The sequence below is a fragment of the Chiloscyllium plagiosum genome, unplaced genomic scaffold, assembly GCF_037043375.1.
Source record: "Chiloscyllium plagiosum isolate Xiang-an unplaced genomic scaffold, Cpla_swu_hap1 HiC_scaffold_2, whole genome shotgun sequence".
NCBI lineage: Eukaryota > Metazoa > Chordata > Chondrichthyes > Orectolobiformes > Hemiscylliidae > Chiloscyllium > Chiloscyllium plagiosum.
Window position 1 is genome coordinate 70278145 of NW_028270140.1, and position 24734 is coordinate 70302878.

The window sequence follows — 24734 nt, forward strand, 5'->3', positions numbered from 1 at the left end:
ATGAGTTACAGCTAATAAAGAAACTTCAACATGTACTTTCAACAAAACAAACAAAACATGAAAAGTTAGTCATGATTTGGAGGTGCTGGTGTTGGACTGGGATGTACAAAGTTAAAAATCACACAACCACCTGATGAAGGAGCAGTGCTCCGAAAAGCTAGTGCTTCCAAATAAACCTGTTGGACTATAATCTGGCGATGTGTGATTTTTAACTATGAAAAGCTAAATTATACCATCTTTCCTTTGTAGATAAGGGGCACCAATTGCTGTGATGCTGAACAACCATGAAAAGACTCAAGGTACCAGTGGACACTGCATGCTCCCTGTCCAAGGCCATCCAAATGCAGCCAAGACCATGTGTCCATTCTGGCCAGGTTCAGAAGACCAATAAGAGTGTCATCTAATTTGTCTGCCTCCACATTTCCCCCATCCACATGCCAGTCATCAGGAACATTGCATAAATGTTTAAATATTGAAAAACTTCTCACTTTAAATGTGTTGGTATTCTAACAAAAAAAAGGCATTTTAGAAACAGGATCCACAAAATATTTTCAGAAGCTGTTCAATCAAAACACAAATGTATGACAAAGTGAATTTACAATTTTGCTTTCAAAATAATCCCTATTCTAAACATCTATTAATTTGTAGCTGCAGAAAAAGTCAATGAGCTTTTAAGTATTTCAGCAGACTTTTTAGTCACAAAGATGTAAATGTTTGGTGGATTGGCCATGCTAAGTTACACATCGTGTTCAGGAATCTGCAGGCTTGGTACATTAACCATGAGAAATGCAGAGTTACAGGGATGGGGTAGGGAATGTGTCTTGGTGGGATGCTCTTTGGAGCGTTGGTGTGGACTTGGGCCAAATGGCCTATTTCCACACTGTAAGGATTCTAAGAAAATGCTGAAACTCCATTTACTATTATGTATCACATTTTAAAAGAGATTCAGTCCTGTTTTTGAACTAGTTATTATCATATTTTCTGGGTAGATTCCTTCCCTAAATCTATTACAGTCTCGCTGCTGTGAAGACACTAATGTATATTTCATGATATGTTAAAGTTTCTATTCTACAATTGCTCTTTCCTGTAATTTATAAAGACCATGCACTTAGTTTGCCAACCTTCTAGATTCAATAATATATATAGCTCAAAAATATGAACTGCTTTCATCAAATACCTTGCGGGAATGAAAATCGAAAACTTTGATTTCCAAACTTTACAGGGGAGTGTATGAAAGTTAGTATTAAAATGAGGCTACAATAATACACATTGTAAACCTTACTCATTATTTTCACTACCACCAGTGATTAAAATAATTTTGTAAAAGCTGCAGAATCTATTTCAGAGCAGGTGTTTATATTGCTAGATCTATTCCTATATCAGTGAGGCATTTTAAATTAAATGGTTGCACTTTCCCAAGGGTTTAGGTCAACAGATTTCTCATTTTTATGGGCAGATCAGAATTATGTAGAAGACGGTGTCAAATGGACACAAAGTAGAACATACTTCAAATATCATGACGTGATGTGGCTACCAACATTTCATAGTAAATTAGATTACATTACAGTGTGGAAACAGGCCCTTCGGCCCAACAAGTCCACACCGACCCGCCGAAGCGAAACCCACCCATACCCCTACATTTACCCCTTACCTAACACTACGGGCAATTTAGCATGGCCAATTCACCTGGCCCTGCACATCTTTTGGACTGTAGGAGGAAACCGGAGCACCCGGAGGAAACCCACGCAGACACGGGGAGAACGTGCAAACTCCACACAGTCAGTCGCCTGAGGCGGGAATTGAACCCGGGTCTCAGGCGCTGTGAGGCAGCAGTGCTAACCACTGTGCCACCGGGCCGCCCACTATAAAATCTATAAAACTGATGTATGAAAAATAATGAGGAGGTCATCCACGACTTCCTGATATTTGCTTCTGGCAGGTAGCCTCTCTACTGGAGCACTAAATCATAAAATTAGCTCTTGCTTTTTCTCAAGATTTAATTATTATGCAAGGAACAGTTGTGTTTTAGCTGGTCATTATCTTAGACATTTTGTTTTCAGCTTTATTCAAGAGAAGAAAAAGCAAGCTCACATCATTTCTACTGAAAAAAGAATCTCTGGCACTAAAATAGCTAATTGTTCTCTTTGTTTTGTCACTCAGTCTGAAAGAGTTGGAAGTGTTTGGATGTCATGAACTAAGTGCACATTGTTTGAGCTTTATGGCGCAGGTGTGTTCAAACCTACAGAATCTGAACATTGGCAGAATACCAAACATTACAACCACTTGTCTGATTCAGATGGTGACCAGCTTGCAGCATCTAAATGTTTTGAACTTATCAGGACTGAATGCGGTAAGACTAGAAAGAAATCTGATGCTTAGATAAGTTTGCAAATTGAGACAGTAATTCTGTGGACAGCAGCTCACATGCATTTTATGAACTATAATTGTGCTCCCTGCCATATTGATAAAAGAATTGATATATATGGTGCTGAAACCTGAAGCAGGACTGGACCTTTACATTTGCAATCAGGAGGTGTGTTTGAGTCTCTCATTGGTTGGTTTTCTCTTAGGCCAACTGCAGAAATAAAAACTAGGCATAAATGCATCATGTCAAATTCTTCAAGAAGCCGTTTATTATGCTGCAGTTGACAAACCAATTGTTTAAAATGTACTTAACGTGCAGCTCCTTAAATGTTCCAGTCTGACGCAATATCCAATTGACTACCTCATTCCCAAGATCCAGCAATGATGCCTCCTCATAGGCCAGAAGTGGAGTGCTGAAGAAAACTTTCCTGAACAAATTTCAGAAACACACCTCTCTTCCCTTTACAGTATTATTTTCTAAATCTATGTTATGATGAGATATCCACCATTATCTTTACCTTGTAGTACTTTTGGTAGGTATTAAGGATTTGGAATGATTTGTGGGATTGGAAAAGTGTGATTTGGAGGAAGATAGGTGTAGGGAGTGAACTCCAGAGAAGGAATGACCAAACGGGGCTGTACAAGAGATTGGTATTACAGGAGCACAGATCTCTTGGAGGGGTGTGGTGCTGTCAGAAAGAGGAATGCGAGAAACTATGAGGATATTGAAAACCAGGATTGTAAAAATAAAACCTTGGATTAATAAAAGCATTATCCCCAGCATCCTAGGCAACAGTGTGAGCAGTTGAGTATGCATCATCTCAATGATCATGCTCCTCCTCCTTTGCTTCTTTCTTCCCCAGTCTGAATCATTTGAGGACAATCTTAGCCTTTATCCTCATAAAGGTTCAAGCCTTGCTGTTGTGGAATGCACAGCAAGCTGTGACCATTCTGTAGGAATTGTCTGCTGTGTATTGCAGGGCCCTCCAAATCTGTGCAGGATAATGCTTTTACTGAATTGCATCTTCAATATGCTAATGATCTGTTCACACTTTGGGTGATTACATGGTGTTCATTGTCAAGCTTCATCATTTTGATATATTATTGCACGTTGCTCAGCAACTATCCTTTAAGTCAGCTTTAAAGTTCAAAGAGATCATTGAGCTGTGGTGCTGCAGGACAAAAACATTATGGCAGCTCTCTGGGAATCTCATTGACACCTACAAAAGATTTTCCATTGGGTGCTCATTTGCTGTGTGTTGTTGGAATGGGCATCCATGGATGGAAAGTTAACTGAAGCTGTCAAGCTGAGTGTGCACTCACTTTGAACAATATAATTACAAGCAAAGTTGACAAAATTGCCATTTCTGGCAAACGATCCATCAGAAACATACTTCATTTGGTCTCAACCAATAAGATCCTGAATATGTTTATGGCAGGCCTCTTTAAGGAGCTGGAACAAAAATGCTGAAATCATTGCTAACTTTCAACAGGTCTGATAATGCATGACCATCAAAACCCAGCAGGCAACGGATCTTCTAGCAGGTTATAGATGTCTGCTCCCATCTGATAGGAACATGAGGTGGAGTAGGCCATGCAGTACCTTGAGCCTGTTGCGCCATTTGAGATCATGACTGATTATCAACCTCAATGCCACATATGTGTGCTATCCCAGTAACATTTGGTGTCATGAACAACTATCAATTTCTGTCTTGAACTTACTTAATGATTGAGCTTCCATAAACTACGGGATAGAAAATTCCAAAGACTCCTTATCATTCACATTCCCATCATGTTTTGGATCATTTGCTAACTTTTAAAAATATTAAATTGATCATTACGTTCCAAATCTTATGAAAAGCTGGGACGCAAGCACAAATCCTAGTGGTACTTCACCGGTCACAGTTTATCAACTTGAGAATGTTCCATTTATTCTTTTATTCTTACTGTCTCTGCTTTCAGCTTGTTAACCAATCCTCAATCCATGCTGGTTTCTTACCCCAATTCAATGTATTAATTTTGTTTACTAACCTCCTGTGTCGAACTTTATCAAAAGCTTTCCAATACTTCCTATATCCACTGGTTCCCCCCTATTTACTCGATCAATAACATCATCAAAAATCACTATCAGATTTGTTACAGGATTTTCCCTCCATTAATCCATGTTGACTCTGTCCAATCTGATGTATTTCTATACCAAATATCCAATTGTCACACTCATTATAATAGCATCTAGTATTTTCTCCAGGACTGACTTCAGCTTAATAGGTTTGTAATTCTGTTTTCTCTGTCATTCCTTTCTTAAACAGTGGGGTTATAATTGTAACCTTTCAATCAGCAGAGATCAATATAGAATTTGTGGAAATTTGAAAGATGATCCAATACATTCACTGTCTGTCTGAGACATCTTTTTTAAAACTCCAGGATGATGGTCATCAGATTCCAAGGATTTGAAAATTTTCAGTCCCATTAACTTCTTCAATACTGATGTTTAATATTAATTTCTTTCAGTTCCATGCACTCTCAGTTGACCCTTGGATCTTAATTATTTCAGGAAGATATTTTAGTATTTCTTTCGCTTAAAGCCATAGAGATATACAACACAGAAATAGACCCTCTGATCTAACTCGTCCGTGCTGACCCGGTATCCTAAATTAATCTAGTCCTATTTGCCAACATTTGGCCCATATCCCACTAAACCTTCCTATTCATATACCCATCCAGATGCCTTTTAAATGCTGTAACTGTATCAGTCTCCACCACTTCCTGTGGCAGCTCATTCCATATATGCACCATTCGCTACGTGAAAAAACTGCGCCTTAGCTCTCTTTTAAATCTTTCCTCTCTCATCTTAAACCTATGCCATCTTGTTTTGGACTTCCCCCACCCCAGGGAAAAAAACCTTGGCTAATCACCCCATGTGTGCCTCTCATGATCTTATAAACCTCTGTAAGGTCACCCCTCAGTCTTCGAAGCTCCAGGGAAAATAGCCCCAGCCTTTCAGGCTCTCTCCATAGCTCCAACCCTCCAACCTTGGCAACATCCTTGTAAATCTTTTCTGAACCCTTTCAATTTTTACAACATCCTTCCCACAGCTGGGAGATGAGAATTGAACATCATATTCCAATAGTGGCCTAACCAATGTCCTGTACAGCCACACCATGACCTCCCAACTCCTATACGCAATGCACTGATCAATAAAGGCAAGCATACCAAACACTGCCTTCTCTATTTCCGAATCTTTGCCTGTAATGCATCCACCTTTGTCTTTACTAATGTTATCCTTCTTATATATCTGTAGAACCTTTTACAGTTGTTTTATGTTTCTTGCTATGACCTTTCATATTCTGTTCTCTATCAGTTACATCAAACTCCAATTTTTTTCAACAGTTCTGGCAGGATCTATGGAGAGGAATCAGAGTTAGTGTTTCAGGTCCAGTGACCCTCCCTCAAATGGGAAGGGTCTCTGGACCCTACAGGATAACTCTGACTTCTCTCCACAGAGTCGAGAGTATGGTACTGGAAAAGCACAGCAGGTCAGGCAGCATCCGAGAAGCAGGAGAATCAATGTTTTGAGCATAAGTCCTTCATCAGGATTCCTGACTTTCTCCTTCTCTCTACAGATCCTGCCAAGATTTTTTCCAGCAATTTCTGTTTTTGTTTCAGATTTCCAGCATCCATAGGTCTTTTGGTTTTTATTTACAATTTTTTTAAAGCTTTGTAGAAAATCTATTACTCAAGAATGCTAATTAGGCCTTTCTAATTTCATAAGTCAAGATTTAAAGCAACAGGTGCCCTAGTTGATAACTCAATATGTTGTTTGGAAAACACTCAAACATGTTCTAGCAAATCTTCTTTCGTACCATTGGTGTTCATTGGATTTACCCCATCTAAATGTACATTGAAATCACCCATGATTACTAGGTTTCCCTTACTACTTACACTTCTAATTTCCTGATTTATACCACTTCATGGGACATACAGAATATGCTTGGTAAAAGGAAAATAGGGTGAGGTTAGAACAGAAACCTCATATTCCATTACCTACTCATACAAAATGACAGGAGTTCAAAACGTATTTAAAAATCCAATTGGCAGAGAGATGAGCACTAAAATAATGTTTTACATGTCTGTTGATTTTACTAATTGAGGAAAATTAGGGTTGACGAGGGTGCCATATTGTCATTTTTATAGGTTCATGATCGTGTGGTGCATCACATTGTTAGACAGTGCCCAAAAATGGACCGCCTCACTCTCAGCTTTTGCCCTCAACTGACAGATGTCAGCCTGTTTGAAATAGGCACCTACTTGCCCACCATAAGGTAAGAAACAAAAGAAAATCTATTGATAATCAATACAATGATTCCCTGGCATTTTGGTATGCTGCTTTATGGACAGGTAGGATAAAGCTTTACATCTTTGGATCTCCATTTTATTGATTTCAATCATAAGTAAACAAAATTTATCTACAGGAAAAGAAGCAAAATGAGAGATAAAACAAAAAGTTCCAGAAATACTCATTAGGTCTGGTGGCATCTGTAGAACGAGAGAAAGAGACTTAACACACAGCATTAACATGCACCTAAGGGTGAGCCAATAAGTTCCTGCTATGTTGGTCTCCCAGTATGGCCTCCCCTCTGAGCCAATCTTTGCAGGCAGGACTGTGGTTGGAGAGTGGTGGCTGTTTAAAGTAGAGTGGGGCCTATTAACATCACTTTGCAGGGGCTGGAATTTTCTAATCAACATGCATTGAGGCTGAATCATGGCAAAGAAATAAATGCAAAGTCCTGGTGGCAGACGAAAGTTGGAGGGGTAGGCTCCCCACAATTATGGCACGGCAGCTGTGGCCTTTTTGAATTATTAGAAGATAAAAAAAGCTCTTCAAGCTGAAGCCCTCTCTTTTATCCATCTGTGATGGTGGAGCTGTTGATGAAGAATAGTTGTACATTTTGTTTTCTACTAATGGAAACATCAAGAAAAATGCAGATAAAATTTTGTCCACTCTGACCTTTCACAGTCAAAAGAATAGGAAACATGGTAAATAGTTACCTTTATGTAAATAGATTTGCAGTCTCTAAAATTAATGGAGCTTCAACCCACTCCATATCCATTAATTTATATTTATAAAATTACTTCTGTTGCACTTGTGGTGAAATTATCTTGACAGAATGGGAGCAGCTTGAAGAAATTCTGTGCCAATGATTCGATTGACATTAAGTCAACATATTTAAAATTGTGTAACTTATTGACTGTGTACACATGCTCAATGTTTTAAATGCCATAAGATAATGTTATTTACACATAATGTGGCTGTCATGGAAACAAAGGTGAATACAGTTTAAACTATGCCTAATAGTAAATAGAAAAATGCCATCACAAAACTTGATGATAAATCCTGAGTTATTTGCATATTGATGCTGAATACTTTCAGGCTCCAGTGGAGGTGTGGGTGTGTGCCCAGACTGGTGACAGGTATGAATTGCCTGACATCAGGTGCACAAAATTCCCAGATTGTGGAAGGAGTAGATAAGATTGCAACAATTTTGTTTTGATTTTGTGTTACTTAGATTGATACTACCTCTGCAAAATACTGTGAAATGGCTTTGCATTTCAATCCAACATTCAAATTGTTGTGGTTATAGAAGTACAAGACTAGTTCAAGGAAGTAATTTATTTCAAACTAGATCTTATGCAGAATTGTGTCAATTTGGAGAAAACATTACCTGGTACATGTGCCATGTGTACAAAATAAGCATATCAAAAATACTGGGGGTTACGCTGTTCAAGGGAGTTTCTTAAAAGAATATTAAGAAATGAGTGGATATTTCTTATAAAGGATCAGCCCTCCTTTTAGGTTACGTTCTGCAACTATAGGTCCTTAGCCATTCAAGAATCTACTTAACAGGATGCAGCGGATCAGATTAGTCATCTTGGAATTTGATTGCTGTTAGCTATTGTGTAAGGCAACTGTTCTGAAAGGGTTAATGTTTGAGACTGCGTAAAGTTCCAACCAATCTGATAATGTCATATTAGCTTGGATAGGGATAAGACAGACCATCTCAGCATCTTGTGGAGTGAAGACCAATATCCACAGGTGTAATCACAGTCTTATTAACCACTTCTAATGCTCAGATGTAATTTGTATTGAATTCCTGTCATGCAGTGAACTACATCTTGTTATGACAAAAGCCTCTTGTTGTTAAGACTCACTATCACTGTAAACCAAATAGGTTCTTAGACCCAGTCAGGGAAAGAGAGTTGGTGGCAGAAAACATCAATGCACAAATTTGATGTCAACTGCAGCCTGTACCATGCAGCTTTTATATCTTGGAAGAGTACGAATAAAGGACAGAGGTTCAAATAACACTTCTCTAGATGTGCAACAAAATAATAATTTGCATAGCCTGAGAAGACAAATCAGCAAAATTGAAATGCATAGCTACCATTCTCTTAATACTTGTATATTGTAAAATCTGAGAACTCATAGATTGGTTATACTGCCCAATCTGCTGAGAATATGTAGATAGAGCTGGTCCAGTCAAAGTTGCTTCCAATTGAGCATGTTGTACTCTGCGCAATACACAACAGAAAAATAGCGATGAGGCTCCGAAGGAAATCTTTTTACATTCATTTGAGGAAATTATGAACTGGAGAACATTATAACATACTTGCTGGAAATTCACAATTTAATTTTGAGGGATTTTGAGCAAGTTAAAAGTGGATTTGTGTTTGCTTACTGTGTTCAGGTACACACTGAGTAAAAGCAACATCTGTAATTTGAAACATAGCACTGCTGACCTAATAGAGGAATTCAACCCTGACAAAGAATAATAATAATTAAAGCTTGCAAATTTGGCTGAAAATGAACAAAATAGGAAATGAAGTTGAAATAAATGTTTTCTTCACCATGAAGGAGCCAAATGCTTCTGAAGTGGTGACAAACCAACTGTGTCCACATCACCTCAATATTATGGATTATTCTGAAATTAATTAAATTCTGTACATTATTGACATGTCTAATAATAGGATTGCACTGAAAGCTATGCTTTATCAAAGGGTGCAATTGCTAAGTGAAACTATTGCAGATTACATTTTTAAGACATTGGACTTAGGAGCAGATGTAGGAAATCAAGCCCATCGAGTTTGTTCTGCCATTCAATGAGATCATGACTAATTGGACAATGCTTAACTTTCTTGTATTTTTTCCCGATAATCCTTGATTCCTCTCTTCACTTAATAAAACTCTGCCAGGTTGGAGGTATGGTGTGAACTTAAACAGCGGCAATACAGACACATTGTAGGTTGCCTAAAGAACCATAAAATTCAAGCCAAGCTGTAAAGACAATAGGTTAATGTGTGAGGAGCCTTGCCATGAAGCCAAAGCCATAGAAATGGCAGAAAGAGAGAGTTGGAAATTGCAAGGGAGTTCTGTTCCTGAGCTTGTAGTTGAGATCCTCCTGAGTTCAGTGGGATCCAGGCCACAGCAGCTAAGTTCACTCTCTGAATCAGAAATTATAGCCACCAGACATTTAACTGTGTCCCCCTTCCACTCAAAGTTTGTGTCTGTGAGAAAGTTAGTCATATCAAGATGACATGTAGGAGTAGAGGAAAAAAGACAGGTCATGGTCAGCTGCAGATTAGACTCTTAACCTATTGATTTGGTAATGTTCTAGGACCTGGGTTCAAATCCCATTATGGCAGATGATATTTGAATTTGATAAAAATTTGGAATTAAGGGTCTAATGATGGTTATGAAACTGTGGTAAATTGTTAGAAAAACACATCTGGTTCATTAATGCCCTTTAGGGAAAGAAACTATCATCCATATCTCGTCTGGCCTACATGTGACTCCAGACCCAGAGCAATATGGTTGACTCTTAACTGCCCTCTGGGATGGGCAATAAATACTGGTCCAGTCAGTGATGCCCACATCTGTGAATTAATGATAAAATGGTTTTAGCCATAAACTAAGCTAAGGTCACAGTAGATCTAAAGCTAGATATAGATCAGAAGTTGATGTATTGAACAGGCAGATCAGGAGTTTTATTTAGTCAGAGAGCAAGAAAACCAATATGCGAAATATGACAGTCGGGGCTGAAGACAAGGATTGTTGTACCCCCAATAGCTATGCAAGTCAGACAGTCAGTTCTGCTATACTGCCATAGTCCTTTTGGTCAACTTTAATGGAATAATACTAATGTTAAAAAGCCCAAGAGTTACTTCATGATGACAAGTCATAGAATCCCTACAGTAAGCAAAGAGGCGATTTGACCCATTGAGTCTGCACTGACCCTGCGAAGATCATTGCACCAAGACCCAGCTCATCACCCTATTCCCATATTTACCATGGCTAATCCATCTAGCCTGCACATCCCTGGACACCACAGGATAATTTAGCATGGCCAATTCACCTAATTTGCACATCTTGGAACTGTGGGAGGAAAACGGAGCACACAATGGAAACCCATGTCGATTCCGGGAGAACATGCAAACTCCACACAGTCACTTGAGGCTGGAATCTAATCCGGATCCCTGGCACTGTGCAGCAACCGTGCTAACCACTGAGCCTTCATTCAACATGTAACACACTAAGATCACCAATAAATGCTGACAGTACCCAACCAATGCAAGATTTGAAAATAAAGAGGTCAGAGATTACAGAAGAGCTTAGAACATTCACAGGAATTGATGCATATCATTTAAGTTAGTTCCTGATTTAGCTAATATGTTCGCAACATTGTACAGTTGCTCATCGATTGGATGGATGGGGATTTGACTGTGGAGTGTTAGAAGGCATTTGAAGAAATGAAGGAAGCAGTGATCAGTCGTGATGATATTTTGATTCACTGTACCCAGGAAATTACTCGATTTAGTGTATGATGTCTCGCCGTAAATGTAATATATTTCTCAACTCATGGAAGATGATTAGAGAATCCCGTAGCATATGTTTCATGTATTTTACTGAAGTGAGGGCAAAATTACTCCCAAGTCGAGAAACAGGCATTTATGATTATACATGCATGTGGCATTACTAAACTTCACAAATACTCTTATAGTAGGAGGTTCATGTTGTTTGTTGACTGTCAAGCCCACATGACCATCTTTGACTCAAACAAAGTAGCACCATCCCTGTCATCACAGCTTCAGAGTTGTACATTTTGTTGGTCCATCACCATCAGTACAAAATCAAATGTTAGCAGATCTGCAAATGCGAGCATTTTTTGAGATTTCCCCTGAAGACTGATTTATATCTAGCCATAGCAAAATAATTCACAAATAACCAATACGTGAATAATATGCTGGTGTCTGCAAGAGAAGTTAATGAAGAAACTAACAATTGTGTGGTTCTCAGTACTCAATTATGTCACCAGTGATAATGAGAAATTGCAGAAAGATTTCACACATAGAAGTGAACTGAGCGTAGGTCAAGGCTGGCTCCTGTGAGGTTTGAGTTACTTTTTGTCCAAAGTTGAGGGAAATTGTTATAGAGACTTGAACAAGAGCACACATGGATAGTCAATATGATAGCAGTAACAAAAAGTTTTTAAGAGTATCCAAAGGTAGAGATATCAAAGACTTGACGAAAAGTTGTGTGTAGTTTTTCTCAGAATAAGAAATTAGCTCATCAAGGTTCATTTCACTCCATGGTCAAATACAGAAATCCATGGAATTGAGTACATGTCAATTTCTTTTAAGTGGAAAAGAAAGAGTGACCTGTTTAGGTTGACAGCTTTAACAAGTGGAATAATATTGATTTTATATATCAATTGCTACATGTACCAAAACTGTTGAGATTTAGAAAAGTTTTTTTTTAAATTTATGGGTTCCTGGAGATGCTGGTGTTAGATAATGATCCACTGTGTACATCAGGAGACTATAAATACATTTCTGAATACGAGTAAAGCACATTCTGCATTACCATGTCACCAAGCATCAAATAGTGCTGCAGAAATAAGTGTGCAGGCTGTGAGGAGGGCTTCATAGAAATACTTGCAAGGTGACAAGTGAGGCAGTTATTTCCATGTTTCTCTTCAACACATAGTTTTCTAATGTCTTGTAGAACAGCCCCATAGTCTGCAACAGATTGTTCCCCTTATGAAATGGTGTTAAAGTGTGCTGCTTGGATTTTGTTTGTTTCACATCAATAGCAGAGTAAGAGAAAAACAAGACAAAGTGAAGTTGAGTCACTCTCTCTTCAAGCAGAAATCAGTTTACTTTAGTGAGATAAAACACTCTAGTTAGTCTAATCTCACTGAGGTTCATTTTCTTTTTTATCAACAGGTACCTTGATGTCAGTGGCTGCAAGAAAATAACAGATACAGGTGTGCAGGCCTTAGCCATGAGCTGCCACAAGCTACAATATCTTGACCTCAGCTCCACAACAACCAGCAAAATAGGGTAAATGTTCACCAGATCATGATGAATCTTTTGCTGCGTTCTGTACGTTGTCCGATGTTTTCTTTATTGTTTAGATACAGATCTGGAAAATTATTCTAGTAAGTATGCAAATGCTTAGTACATTCATGTCATATTCCCATGTCCCCTATCTCAACAGAAATGTTCATTTCAGTTATTTGAACTACTCCCAGGGTGGTCAGAAAAGTTAAAAATTTTATTAAATTACTCATAATCACCAACTTGGTTGGTAAATCCAGGTTGAAAGAAAACACTGACCAGGTTTATGTACCTAACAAATTCTATTGTTTATTATTACAAAATCAATTCTAATCAGAGGCAAGCAAAATATATCTTGTCAACTTACAAATCTTTAACTTAAAAAGTGCCCTTTCTTAAGCCATTACACACATGTAGGCAGACACTGAGAGAAGCATGTTGATTGTGGAGGGGAGGAAAGTTAGAGGGACACCGTTTAATAGCACCAGTCCACAGGATTTAGTGAGATGTCTTTTTGTTTCTTCTGACTCCTTCTAATCTCCAGTCTCCAACTCTGAAGATACAGTTGGGGAGTGGGGGTGGGGGGTTGGGGTGGGGGGTGGGGGGGGGGGGGTGATGCTGGCATGCTAATTGTTCAGTCTATCGGTAACAAGTTAGAAGAAATGACTTACAGGCAAATTATGAGAAAGACTAGCTCGATATATTCTAATTCTTTATTACTAATCTACAAGGAATCTTTTTAACAGCTCAGGGATTTTCCCCAATGTATTGTTCAGGCTGTCTACATGCCGCAGAGAGTTGTTGTCATGCTGAGTAATACTGATGTACAAAAATTATACTGTTTGAAAAACCAATACTCACTTGCTCACTCACTCACTCATTCGTATTAATAAAACTCAGAATATGTTCTAGTAAATCATTTAAAACAGCAAGGTCTCTTGCCTTAATCCTTGGTTTAGAGTAGTATTCTTTAGCCATTTTGGTCCACAATTCAAAATAGAAATGAAAAGATGTGGACCTTATAAAAGACATGTCATACAACACATTTTTACTATAATATTAAGCAGCTTGATTTGAAAGCTAATGAAATCAGTACAAAGGGAGATAAAGGAGAGATGGTGTATAACATTTGTAATGCTCACGCTCTGGAATTATCATTCTATAATTTAACTTGCCACATTACGCAGAACATAATTAGGTTAGGTGGATCAGATATTTAATGTTGGCTGTCAGATCTTCATCTCGATGATCTTTTACTTGCAAGTACAGTGTCCCCTGATTTTTATCAAAATATTTTTCTGTTTAGGAACCGGAAATACTAATATACTTTAATCCTCTAATATAACATGTTTGAAAGCACTAGAACTTTAACACTTACTAATGATAAGATGGATGGTGATAGCAAGCTGAATAGATCAGTATGTACAAAGAGAAGATACTGTCTGTTAATAATGGCAATCTCGATGATTTCTAATTTCTGCTGTTTGTTGCATAGGATTCTGCAGTCTTCACGCTTGAAGGGGGGTCTTTTATGCTTCACTCCTTCAAGTGGAGAAACAGGGAAATCTGTTTTACTAAATAGTTTACAAAATACTAATGCTTCCTTGATCCATATAATGTAGCAGTATGTGAATGTCATCACACCTGATATGAGTTGCTGACCCCTTGGCATCACCATGATGACAATTGCAACCTCTTATCTCAGCTGCTTGGGTAATTTCATGATTATTTTGGCTCAATACATTGCTAATTAGAAAACTATCTCAAAGATCAAGTAGCTTATTTTTATCTTGCTGCTGCCAGATTAAACCTGTGAAGAGAATCACTGCTGAAGATCCACTTATGAAGATATTAAGCTTCTTCGCAATTTCAAGTGGTCAGTGCTCTAACAGAGAAGTATCAATGGCCAAGTACTGCAAATGGGATTAGCGTAAATAGGTAGGCACAGAGTCAATGGGCTGAAGGGCTTTTCTCTGCTTTTTGACTCCACGACTTCAGACATGCAAATTGGATCAATCAGGACTGTCACTATACTTTATCAATCTTCCCACAGATTAGAGGCAATAATGCAGGTAATGAGATAACATTTACAGTATTGTTTGAAAGGTTGACCTTTACATTGCAACTTTTCAGAAGACGTTAATTGGCTGTCAAGCATTTTGCAATGCTCTGAGCGATGAAAGATGTTTCATAAGTGCAAGTCTGTCTTATTTTCCTCTGATTTAGAACACTGCAAATGTTTAGTTAAAGTTTTGCTGGTAATTTAGATTAAGCAGCTTCAGGTACCTATTGATTTTAGGGGATTGTGATCACAGTTACCCCATATAGGCAGTCATAGAGCCACAGAGTCATACAGACGTACAGCACCCTTCTGTCCAATTGGTCCTTGCTGACCTGATATCCCAACCCAATCTAGACCCACGTGCCAGCACCCAGCTCATTTCCCTCCAAACCCTTCCTATTCATATACCCATCCAGATACCTTTTAAATGTTGCAATTGTACTAGCCGCCACCACTTCTTCTAGTAGCTTATTCCATACCCTCTGTATGAAAAGGTTGACCCTTAGGGGTCTTTCATATCTTTCCCCTCTCACCCTAAACCTATGCCCTCTAGTTCTGGATTCCCCGACCCCAGGGAAAAGATTTAGTCTATTTATCCTATCCATGCCCCTCATGATTTTATAAACCTCTATAAGGTCACCCTCAATCTCTGATGCTCTAGGGAATGCTCCAGCCTATTCAACCTCTCCCTCTAATTCACATCCTCCAACCCTGGCAACATCCTTGCAAATCTTTTCTGAACCCTTTCAAGTTTCACAACATCTTTCCGATATGAAGGAGACCAGAATTGCACGCAATATTCCAACAGTGGCCAAATCAATACCCTCCCAACTCCTGTAATCAAAACTCTGACCAATAAAGGAAAGCATACCAAATGTTGTCTTCACTATCCTATCTACCTACAACTCCACTTTCAAGGAGCTATGAACCTGCACTCCAAGGTCTATTTATTCAGCAACACTCCCTAGGACCATACAATTAAGTGTATAAGTTCTGCTAAGATTTGCTTTCCCAAAATGCAGCACCTCACATTTATCTAAATTAAAATTCAACTGCCACTTCTCAGCCCATTGGCCCATCTGATCAAGAGCCCATTGTATTCTGAGGTAACCTTCTTCGCTGTCCACTACACCTCCAATTTTGGTGTCATCTGCAAGCTTACTAACTATACCTCTTATGCTCACATCCAAAACATTTGTATAAATGACAAAAAGTAATGGATCCAGCACCGATCCTTGTGGCACTCCACTGGTCACAGGCCTCCAGTCAGAAAAAACAAACCTCCATCACCACCCTCTGTCTCTACCTTTGAGCCAGTTCTGTATCCAAATGGCTAGTTCTCCCTATATTCCATGAGATCTAACCTTGCTAACCAGTCTCCCATGGGGAACCTTGTCGAACGCCTTACTGAAGTCCATATAGATCACGTCCACCGCTCTGCCCTCATCAATCTTCTTTGTTACTTCTCAATCAAGTTTGTGAGACATGATTTCCCATACACAAAGCCACGTTGACTATCCCCAATCAGTCTTTGCCCTTCCAAATACATATACATCCCGCCTCTCAAGATTCCCTCCAACAACTTGCCCACCACCAATGTCAGGCTCACTGGTGCTTACCACCCTTCTTAAACAGTGGCACTATGTTAGCCAACCTCCAGTCTTCCGGCACCTCACCTGTAACTATCGATAATACAAATATCTCAGTAAGAGGCCCAGCAATCATTTGCCTAGCTTCCCACAGAATTCTAGGGTACACCTGATCAGGTCCTGGTGATTTATCCACTTTTATATGTTTCAAGACATCCAGAGTTTTCCAGATGTCACCATCTATTTCCCCACATTCTACACCTTCCATGTCCTTTTCCACAGTAAATACTGATGCAAAATACTCGTTTAGTATCTCTTCCATCTCCTGTGGTTCCACACAAAGGCTGCCTTGCTGATCTTTGAGGATCCCTGTTACCCTGTTTCCTGAGTTACCCTTTTGTCCTTAATGTATTTGTAAAATCCCTTTGGATTCTCTTTAACTCTATTTGCCAAAGCTATCTCATAGTCCCCTTTTTGCCCTCCTGATTTCCCTCTTAAGTATACTCTTACTGCCTTTATACTCTTCAAAGGATTCATTCGATCTATCTTATCTATACCTGACATATACATACTTCTTTTTCTGAACCAAACGCTCTATTTCTTTAGTCATCCAGCATTCTCTACACCTACCAGCCTTTCCTTTAACCCTAACAGAAATATACTGTCTCTGGACTCTTGTTATCTCATTTCTGAAGGCTTCCCATTTTTCAGCTGTCCCTTTACCTGTGAACATCAGCCCCCAATCAGCTTTTGAAAGCTCTTGCCTAATACTGTCAAAATTAGCCTTCCTCCAATATAGAACTTCAACTTTTAGATCTGGTCTATTCTTTTCCATCACGATTTTAAATCTAATAGAATTATGGTCGCTGGCCTCAAAGTGCTCTCCCACTGATACCTCAGTCACCTGACCAGCCTTATTTCCCAAGAGTAGGTCAAGTTTTGCACCTTCTCTAGTAGTTACATTCACATATTGAATCAGAAAAGTTTCTTATACACACTGAACAAATTCCTGTCCTTCCTGTAGCATTTGTATCCTGGAACATTAAGCTGCCAGTCCTGTCCATCCCTGAGCCACGTTTGTGTAGATGCAATGATATCCCAGTCCCATGTTCCTAACCATGCCCTGAGTTCATCTGCCTTCCCTGTTAGGCCTCTTGCAGTTTAATTTATCAGTCCTACTGTGTTCTCTGCTTTGTCCCTACCTGCCCTGACAGTTTGACTCGCTTCTTTTCTCAACTATACCAGTCTCAGGTTGATATCATTCCTCACTATCTCCCGGGGTGACACTGTCACCCACACAGACACAACCCCCCCCGCCACTTCACTAGTTTAAATCCTCCCGAGCTGCTCTAGCAAATCCCCTGCCAGTATATTAGTCCTCTTCCAATTCAGGGGAAATCTGTCCTTCTTGTACAGGTCACTTCTACCCCAGAAGAAATTCCAATGATCCAAAAATGTGAATCCTTCTCCCATAGACGTGCTCCTCGACCATGCATTCATCTGCTCTAACCTCCTATTTCTATCCTCACAAGCACACAGCACCGGGAGTTACTACTCTCGAGTATCTCCTTTTTAAATTCCTGCCTAACTCTCTATATTCTCCCTTCAAAATCTCGACCTTTTCCCTTCCTATGTCATTAGTTCCAATATGTACAATGTCCTCCTACTGGTCTCTCTCCCCTTGGGGAGAAAGTGAGGTCTGCAGATGCTGGAGATCAGAGATGGAAATGTGTTGCTGGAAAGGCGCAGCAGGTCAGGCAGCATCTAGGGAACAGGAGAATCGACGTTTCGGGCATTAGCCCTTCTTCAGGAATGAGGAATGTTGGTCCAGCAGGCTAAGATAAAAGATAGGGAGGAGGGATTTGGGGGAGGGGCGTCGGAAATGTGATAGGTGGAAAGAGGTCAAGGTGAGGGTGATAGGTCAGACTGGGGTGGGGGCGGAGAGGTCAGGAAGAAGATTGCAGGTTAGGAAGGCGGTGCTGAATTCAGCACAGCCTTCCTAACCTGCAATCTTCTTCCCGACCTCTCCGCCCCCACCCCATTCTGACCTATCACCCTCACCTTGACCTCTTTCCACCTATCACATTTCCGACGCCCCTCCCCAAGTCCCTCCTCCCTATCTTTTATCTTAGCCTGCTGGACCAACTTTCCTCATTCCTGAAGAAGGGCTAATGCCCGAAACGTCGATTCTCCTGTTCCCTAGATGCTGCCTGACCTGCTGCGCTTTTCCAGCAACACATTTCCATCTCTCCCCTTGGGAACATTCTGCACCCTTTCTGAGACATCCTCGATCCTGGCACCAGGGAGGTGAGACACCATTCTGATTTTTTTACTGCTGGCCACAGAAACGTCTGTGCCTCAGACTAGAGAGTTACCTAACATAATTGATCTCTAGGAACCTGATGTACCCCTCATTGCATTGGAGCCAGTCCTGATACCAAAAATTTGGCTGTTCGTGCTCCTTTCCCCTGAGAATCCATCACCCCCTACATTTTCCAAAACAGCACACTTATTTGAAATGGGGATAGCCACAGAAGATCCTGCATTACCTGCCTACCTCTCTAACCTTTCCTGGAGTTAACCCATCTATGTGACTGTAACTGCAACTTTTCTCCCTTCCTATAACTGCCATCCATCACATCCCCTTGCTCTTGTAATTTCCTCATTGCCTCTAACTGTCTCTCCAACTGATTCATTCAGTCTGATAGGATTTGCAACCAATGGCATTTATTGCAGATAAAATCCTCAGTAACACGTAAACTCTCCCTAAATTCTCACATTCAACAAGAAGAGCATATCACTCTACTAAAGCTTTTTCTTCTTTCATTCTACACACCCAGAATTCTTATTCCCCTATAAAACACTGCTCCAGGCTAACTTAATACTTATGGCTTATATTTTTAAGTTTATTGAAGAGACATATCTCAAGAAACAACCCACTGTACTCACTACTGCAGATTTACTGTATGGCCAGACTTAGAAATATTCACTTATCTGTTTCTGTGCAGTGACCTCTCCCAAACAGGTTCCTGCAAGATCAGTTGTGACTTTCACCGTTTGTTAGTTTTCCCAGATGCACTCCGATGTCCAGCGATACATGAATTCAAACAGCAAAGGCAGTAACTGCGCTGGTTCACTGCTGTGTCAGTTAGCAGTGTGGGTTTTTCTCTCTCTCTCTCTCTCCTCCACTGACCTCACCATGTGCTGCCTTTGTCTGTTCCTCTTCCGTTTAAAACTGCTGTTGTTTTGACTATTGTTTTCCCAAAGTTCCAAAACAATGCAACAGCATAGAAAACAGTCATTGCTGCTCCTGGAATTCAAGGAAATCTATTCCAACATCTAAAATACATCAAAAAAGGAGCAGCCTGTTACAGCCAGAAATTTTTCCTGCCCTCCATCTTGAATTACCCAGAATTCTCAGCCAATGACTTATTGCAATTTTCTGATATTAGAGAAGTCATACAGATATGGTATATTAGTCAATTAGGCAAAGAAAGGAAATGTATAATCTGTGACAGAAGCAAGAATACTTAACTGATCCAGGAGCTGTTCTATAGAATTAAGGAGCAGAGGCAGTGCACAAGTCCTTGTGCTCCTACACCATTTTGTAGTGGTCTTTGGTAGTCTTTGCTGTCTCAGTGCCGGTCTTTGTTCTTCCCTCGGGCTGATGTTAGGGAGCTCCTGCTCATCCCCAAGAAGAGTATACTTCATATTTTCCTCATCATAATGTACCAATTCACCATAATGTATCACTCCACTACCACTTCAAATCTAGCTTCATTGTTTTGTCTGACTTGCCTTCTCCTGCCATTCTGTCTGAATGCAATGATAGTCCTGAAGGACTTCCAGGAAGATGCTACTAAATTGAAGGAACATCCTAGAATAATGAGTCTTTGTCTTCTGCTTTCCTGCTTCAACCATTTATCTCGAAACCAGTTACCATAATAATGTCTGCTTCACTGCTCTCAACCTGCAACACACCTCCTTCATCACTGCTAATTGAATGGTGACCACACACAATGATTATTCATTGGCCTGCTAGCTGGTGCCTGACATGGAGGACAGACATGGATGTTGTTTTCAAATCCCAGATGAGGTCCCCAAGTTATTCAATTTTAGATACCCCAAATTAATGAATGGGCTTCCATTTTTTTAATGCACCCCACCCATATTCCACCACAATTGGTTGCAATAAGTTTTTTTTAAAAAACCATCTCTTCTTTGAAGAAGTCTTTCTCCCAGACCAAATGAATTTTGTTTCCAAAGGAGCCAATTTGACAAGGCTTTTTTGACTGAACAGAAATCTGAATTCATTCATTACTAAATGCAAAATGAAATAGTAACACAACGCATAGATTAGGAATAAGAAGTGAATCCAGAAAGTAAAACATTAAAGATATATGGATCAGTTTCTCTGGGTGATACTTGAAAAATAAATAGTAGAACATTGATAGCTTAATAGAAAATAGTACATTCTACACTGTAGGGATTCTACGATACACATAACAAGAACAGGGCCCTTTAGCCCATGATATCTGTGTTGACCATAATGCCTTTCTAAACTAATCCCATCTCCTTGCACATGGTCCATATCCCTCTACTTCTTGTCTGGTCATGTGTCTGTCTAAATGCCTCTCAAACATTGCTATTGTATCTGCTTCTACCACCTTCCCTGATTCCAGGCATTTACCACTGTCTAGGTAAAAAGCTTGTCTCTCACATCTCCTTTAAATTCTTCCCCTCTCACCCTAATATTTGACATTTCTGTGCTGGGAAAAGGACTCCAACTATACACGCTATCCGTGCCACTCATAATTTTAAGATATGTCTATTAGGTCATCCCGCGGTCTCCATTATTTAAAAAAATACAATTGAAATTTGTCCAATAGCTGATATGCTCCAAAGTAGCAACATCCAGGTAAACCTCTTTTGTACCTTCTGCAAAGCCTCCATATCCTTCCTACAGTGTGGCAGCCAGAACTGCACACATTACTCCAAATGTGGCCTAACTAAACTTCTATAAAGCTACAACATGATTGGCAACGTTTATACTCAATACCCTAACTGATGAAGACAGCATGCCGAAAACCTTTTTTTTTTAACCCCTCATCCACTTCTGTTGCTACTTTCAGGGAGTTATAGACTTGCACCCCAAGATCCCTTTGAAGACCAGTGCTCCTAAGGGTTTGCCATTTACTGTATACTTTCTGCTTGCATTTGACTTCTCAAAATGCATCACACTTGTCTGGATTAAACACTGTCCGCTGTTTCTCTGCCCAACTTTCCAATTGATCTATTTCCATTGATAATACTTCCTCACTATCCACAACTCCAGCAATTTTCTTGTCATCTGCAAACTTCCAAATCAGACCTCTTACATTTGCATCAAAATTGTCTTGAATAACAGAGATCCTGGCATGGATCTTGAAGAACATCACTGATGACAGACCTTCAGTCAGAAAAACATCTCTCCACAATTACCCTCTGTCATGTATGACCAAGCTAATTTTGTATCCAATTTATTTTGGATCCCATATTAAAATCTTCTGGACCAACCTACCATGGGGGACCTTGTCAAATGCTTTACTAAAGTCTATGTAGACTGTATCCACTGCCCAACCCTCATCTTTGTCACTTTCTCAAAAAGTTCAATCAAGACCTCCCCCACATAAAGCCATGCTGACCACTCCTAATAAATCTTTTCCAAATGCAAGTAAATCCAGTTGCAAAAAACTTTATCTGATAATTTCCCTACCACTGATATAAGCCTCTCAAGCCTATAATTTCCTAGACTATCCCTATTGCCCTTTTTAAACAAAGGAACAATGTTGGCTATTCTCCAGTCTTCTGGGATCTTTCCTATCAAGGCCTTGGCAATCTCCTCCCTTGTCTCCCTCAGTATCCTAGGATAGATCAAATCAGGCTCAAGGTACTTGTATAGGAGAAAGTGAGGACTGCAGATGCTGGAGATCAGAGTCGAGAGTGTGCACAGCAGGTCAGGCAGCATCCGAGGAGCAGAGAATCAATGTTTCGAGCATCCGATTCCTGATGAAGGGCTTAGCCCATAACATCGATTCTCCTGCTCCTCGGATGCTGCCTGGCTTGCTGTGCTATTCCAGCATCACACTCTCGACTCTAGGTACCTGCATACCTTAATGTTTTTTTAAGACATTCAACACCTCTTCCTTAGAGTCATAGTCATAGAGTCTTACAACACAAAAACAGGCCCTTTGGCTCATTCATCCATGCCAAACAGGTTTCCTACACTGAACTAGTCCCATTTGCCTGAATTTGGCCCATATTCCTCTAAATCTTTCTTATCCATGTACCTGTCCAAGTGTCTTTTAAATGTTGTAATTGTACCTGGCTCTACCATTTCCTCTGGCAGCTTGTTCCATAATTGCATCATCCTCTGTGTGAAAAAGTTGCTTCTCAGGTCCCTTTTTAATCTTGCCCCTGTCACCTTAAACCTATGCCGTCTAGTTTTGGACTCCCAACCTTTAGGTAAAAGCCTTGGCTAGTCACCTTATCTATGCCCTTCATTAATCTATAAACCTCTATAAGGTCATCTGTCAGCATCCTACGCTGCAGCAAAAAAAAAGCCACAATCTATACAGCCTCTCCTCATAACTCAGGGAAAAAGTGAGGTCTGCAGATGCTGGAGATCAGAGCTGAAAATGTGTTGCTGGAAAAGCGCAGCAGGTCAGGCAGCATCCAAGGAACAGGAGAATCGATGTTTCAGGCATGAGCCCTTCTTCAGGAGCCCTTCTTCATTTCCTGAAGAAGGGCTCATGCCCGAAACGTCAATTTTCCTGCTCCTTGGATGTTGCCTGACCTGCTGCGCTTTTCCAGCAACACATTTTCAGGCCTGTAGTATAACCCCATCATAGTGATTTGCAACTTCCTTATTCTTGAGTTCTTTCCATACAATCTCACTGGATGAGCCTACCATGATGTCCCCTCTTAGTGTAGCTATGACATTCTTCTTAATTAGTAATGCAATCTCCCACCCCTTTTTGCGTCCCTCTCTATCTTGCCTGAAATATCCAAACGCTAGAACTGAACTGCCTGACCTGTCTTCTCTCAACCAAGTTTCTGTCATGACTACAGCATTGTATTCCCATGTACTAATCCAGGTTGAGTTCATGCTAACCACCACCTACTGCTGTGTTCATTAATCTGATCCAGCCTGCTTTTCCTGTCAGACTCACTTGATTTAACCTCTACCTTCTACTCAATCATTCCATGTGTTGACCTACTGTTCTGGATCCCACACCCACCATCCTAGCTGATTTCAGGGTGTTTGATTTAGTTAAGATCCTTTGTTGTTCTTTTGATGTTGGTTGGTAAAATGGTCAATCTATTTTCCTATTTCCTTTTGACTGACTTCTTGGCTAGCTTGTGTCTTGCACTGAGAGCCAAAGAATCCTTTTACCTGCAATGTAGGGGTGACCAGTAAATGGTTCTTTAATTGTGACCTTCACAGTGCACCAACACTCAAATCCAGGTTAGTCCTCATTTCACTAGTATGTCTTTTTCCATTAGCCCACCTTTTTTTTCCACTAACACAAACAGATCAAGACTACAGTCAGTTTTTTAAAACTTTGTGTTTTGCTCTTATGTCACCTTTTTTATAAAACCTTAAGTTATCTTGGGAATGTGACTTAAAGTAAGTTATTTACATATTAATGAACCAGAACCTGCAACTCATTCTAAAAGATGAAAGACTTAACAGCAATCTAGATTTGTTCAACATATCATTTCAGTTGCATGACATTGAGACCTTTTGCTATAAATTCTATGCCCTATAGTCCTGCTCCACAGTTGCCTCATGAAGGAGCAGTGCTCTGAAAGCTAGTGCTTCCAAATAAACCTGTTGGACTATAACCTGGTGTTGTGTGATTTTTTTTAACTTTGTCAAAGGAGATAGGTGAGTTATCCACTGAGTAATATCTATCCCTGGATTAACATAATTTAAACAGAAATGCAGAGCAGCAAAGCACAGAAACGTACAAGTGGTACAGCAATTTAAATGTGATTACCAATTACTATGGTAGATCTAGGCCAAAAATACCAATTGTGTATTTTTGAGTATCTCAGTGTAGTTAGAAGTGGACAATTACAAGCTTAATTTTTTTCTCATATATTGAGTACCAAGATGGAACATGTTATTGCCAATTCTTTGAAGCTTAAAGAGAAGCACAGAGGGTTATTTTTGTAAAAGGACATTGAATGAGTATAATGAGTACAAGAAACATCAAAATCAAAGCCTGGCTTCAGCTCTCAATTTTGCAGCTCATTGATGACTCATGATTTAAACATGA

The 24734-nt window shown here is 39.8% G+C and overlaps 1 protein-coding gene across 1 annotated transcript in view; it reads left to right on the plus strand.

The window, feature by feature from the left end:
• Positions 1–24734, plus strand: part of LOC122561225 (uncharacterized) — a 152305-nt gene that overhangs the window by 117520 nt on the left and 10051 nt on the right. The window contains 3 exon segments of the mRNA XM_043712843.2: positions 2161–2350; positions 6559–6686; positions 12646–12762. Coding sequence (XP_043568778.2) covers positions 2161–2350; positions 6559–6686; positions 12646–12762 — 435 coding nt within the window.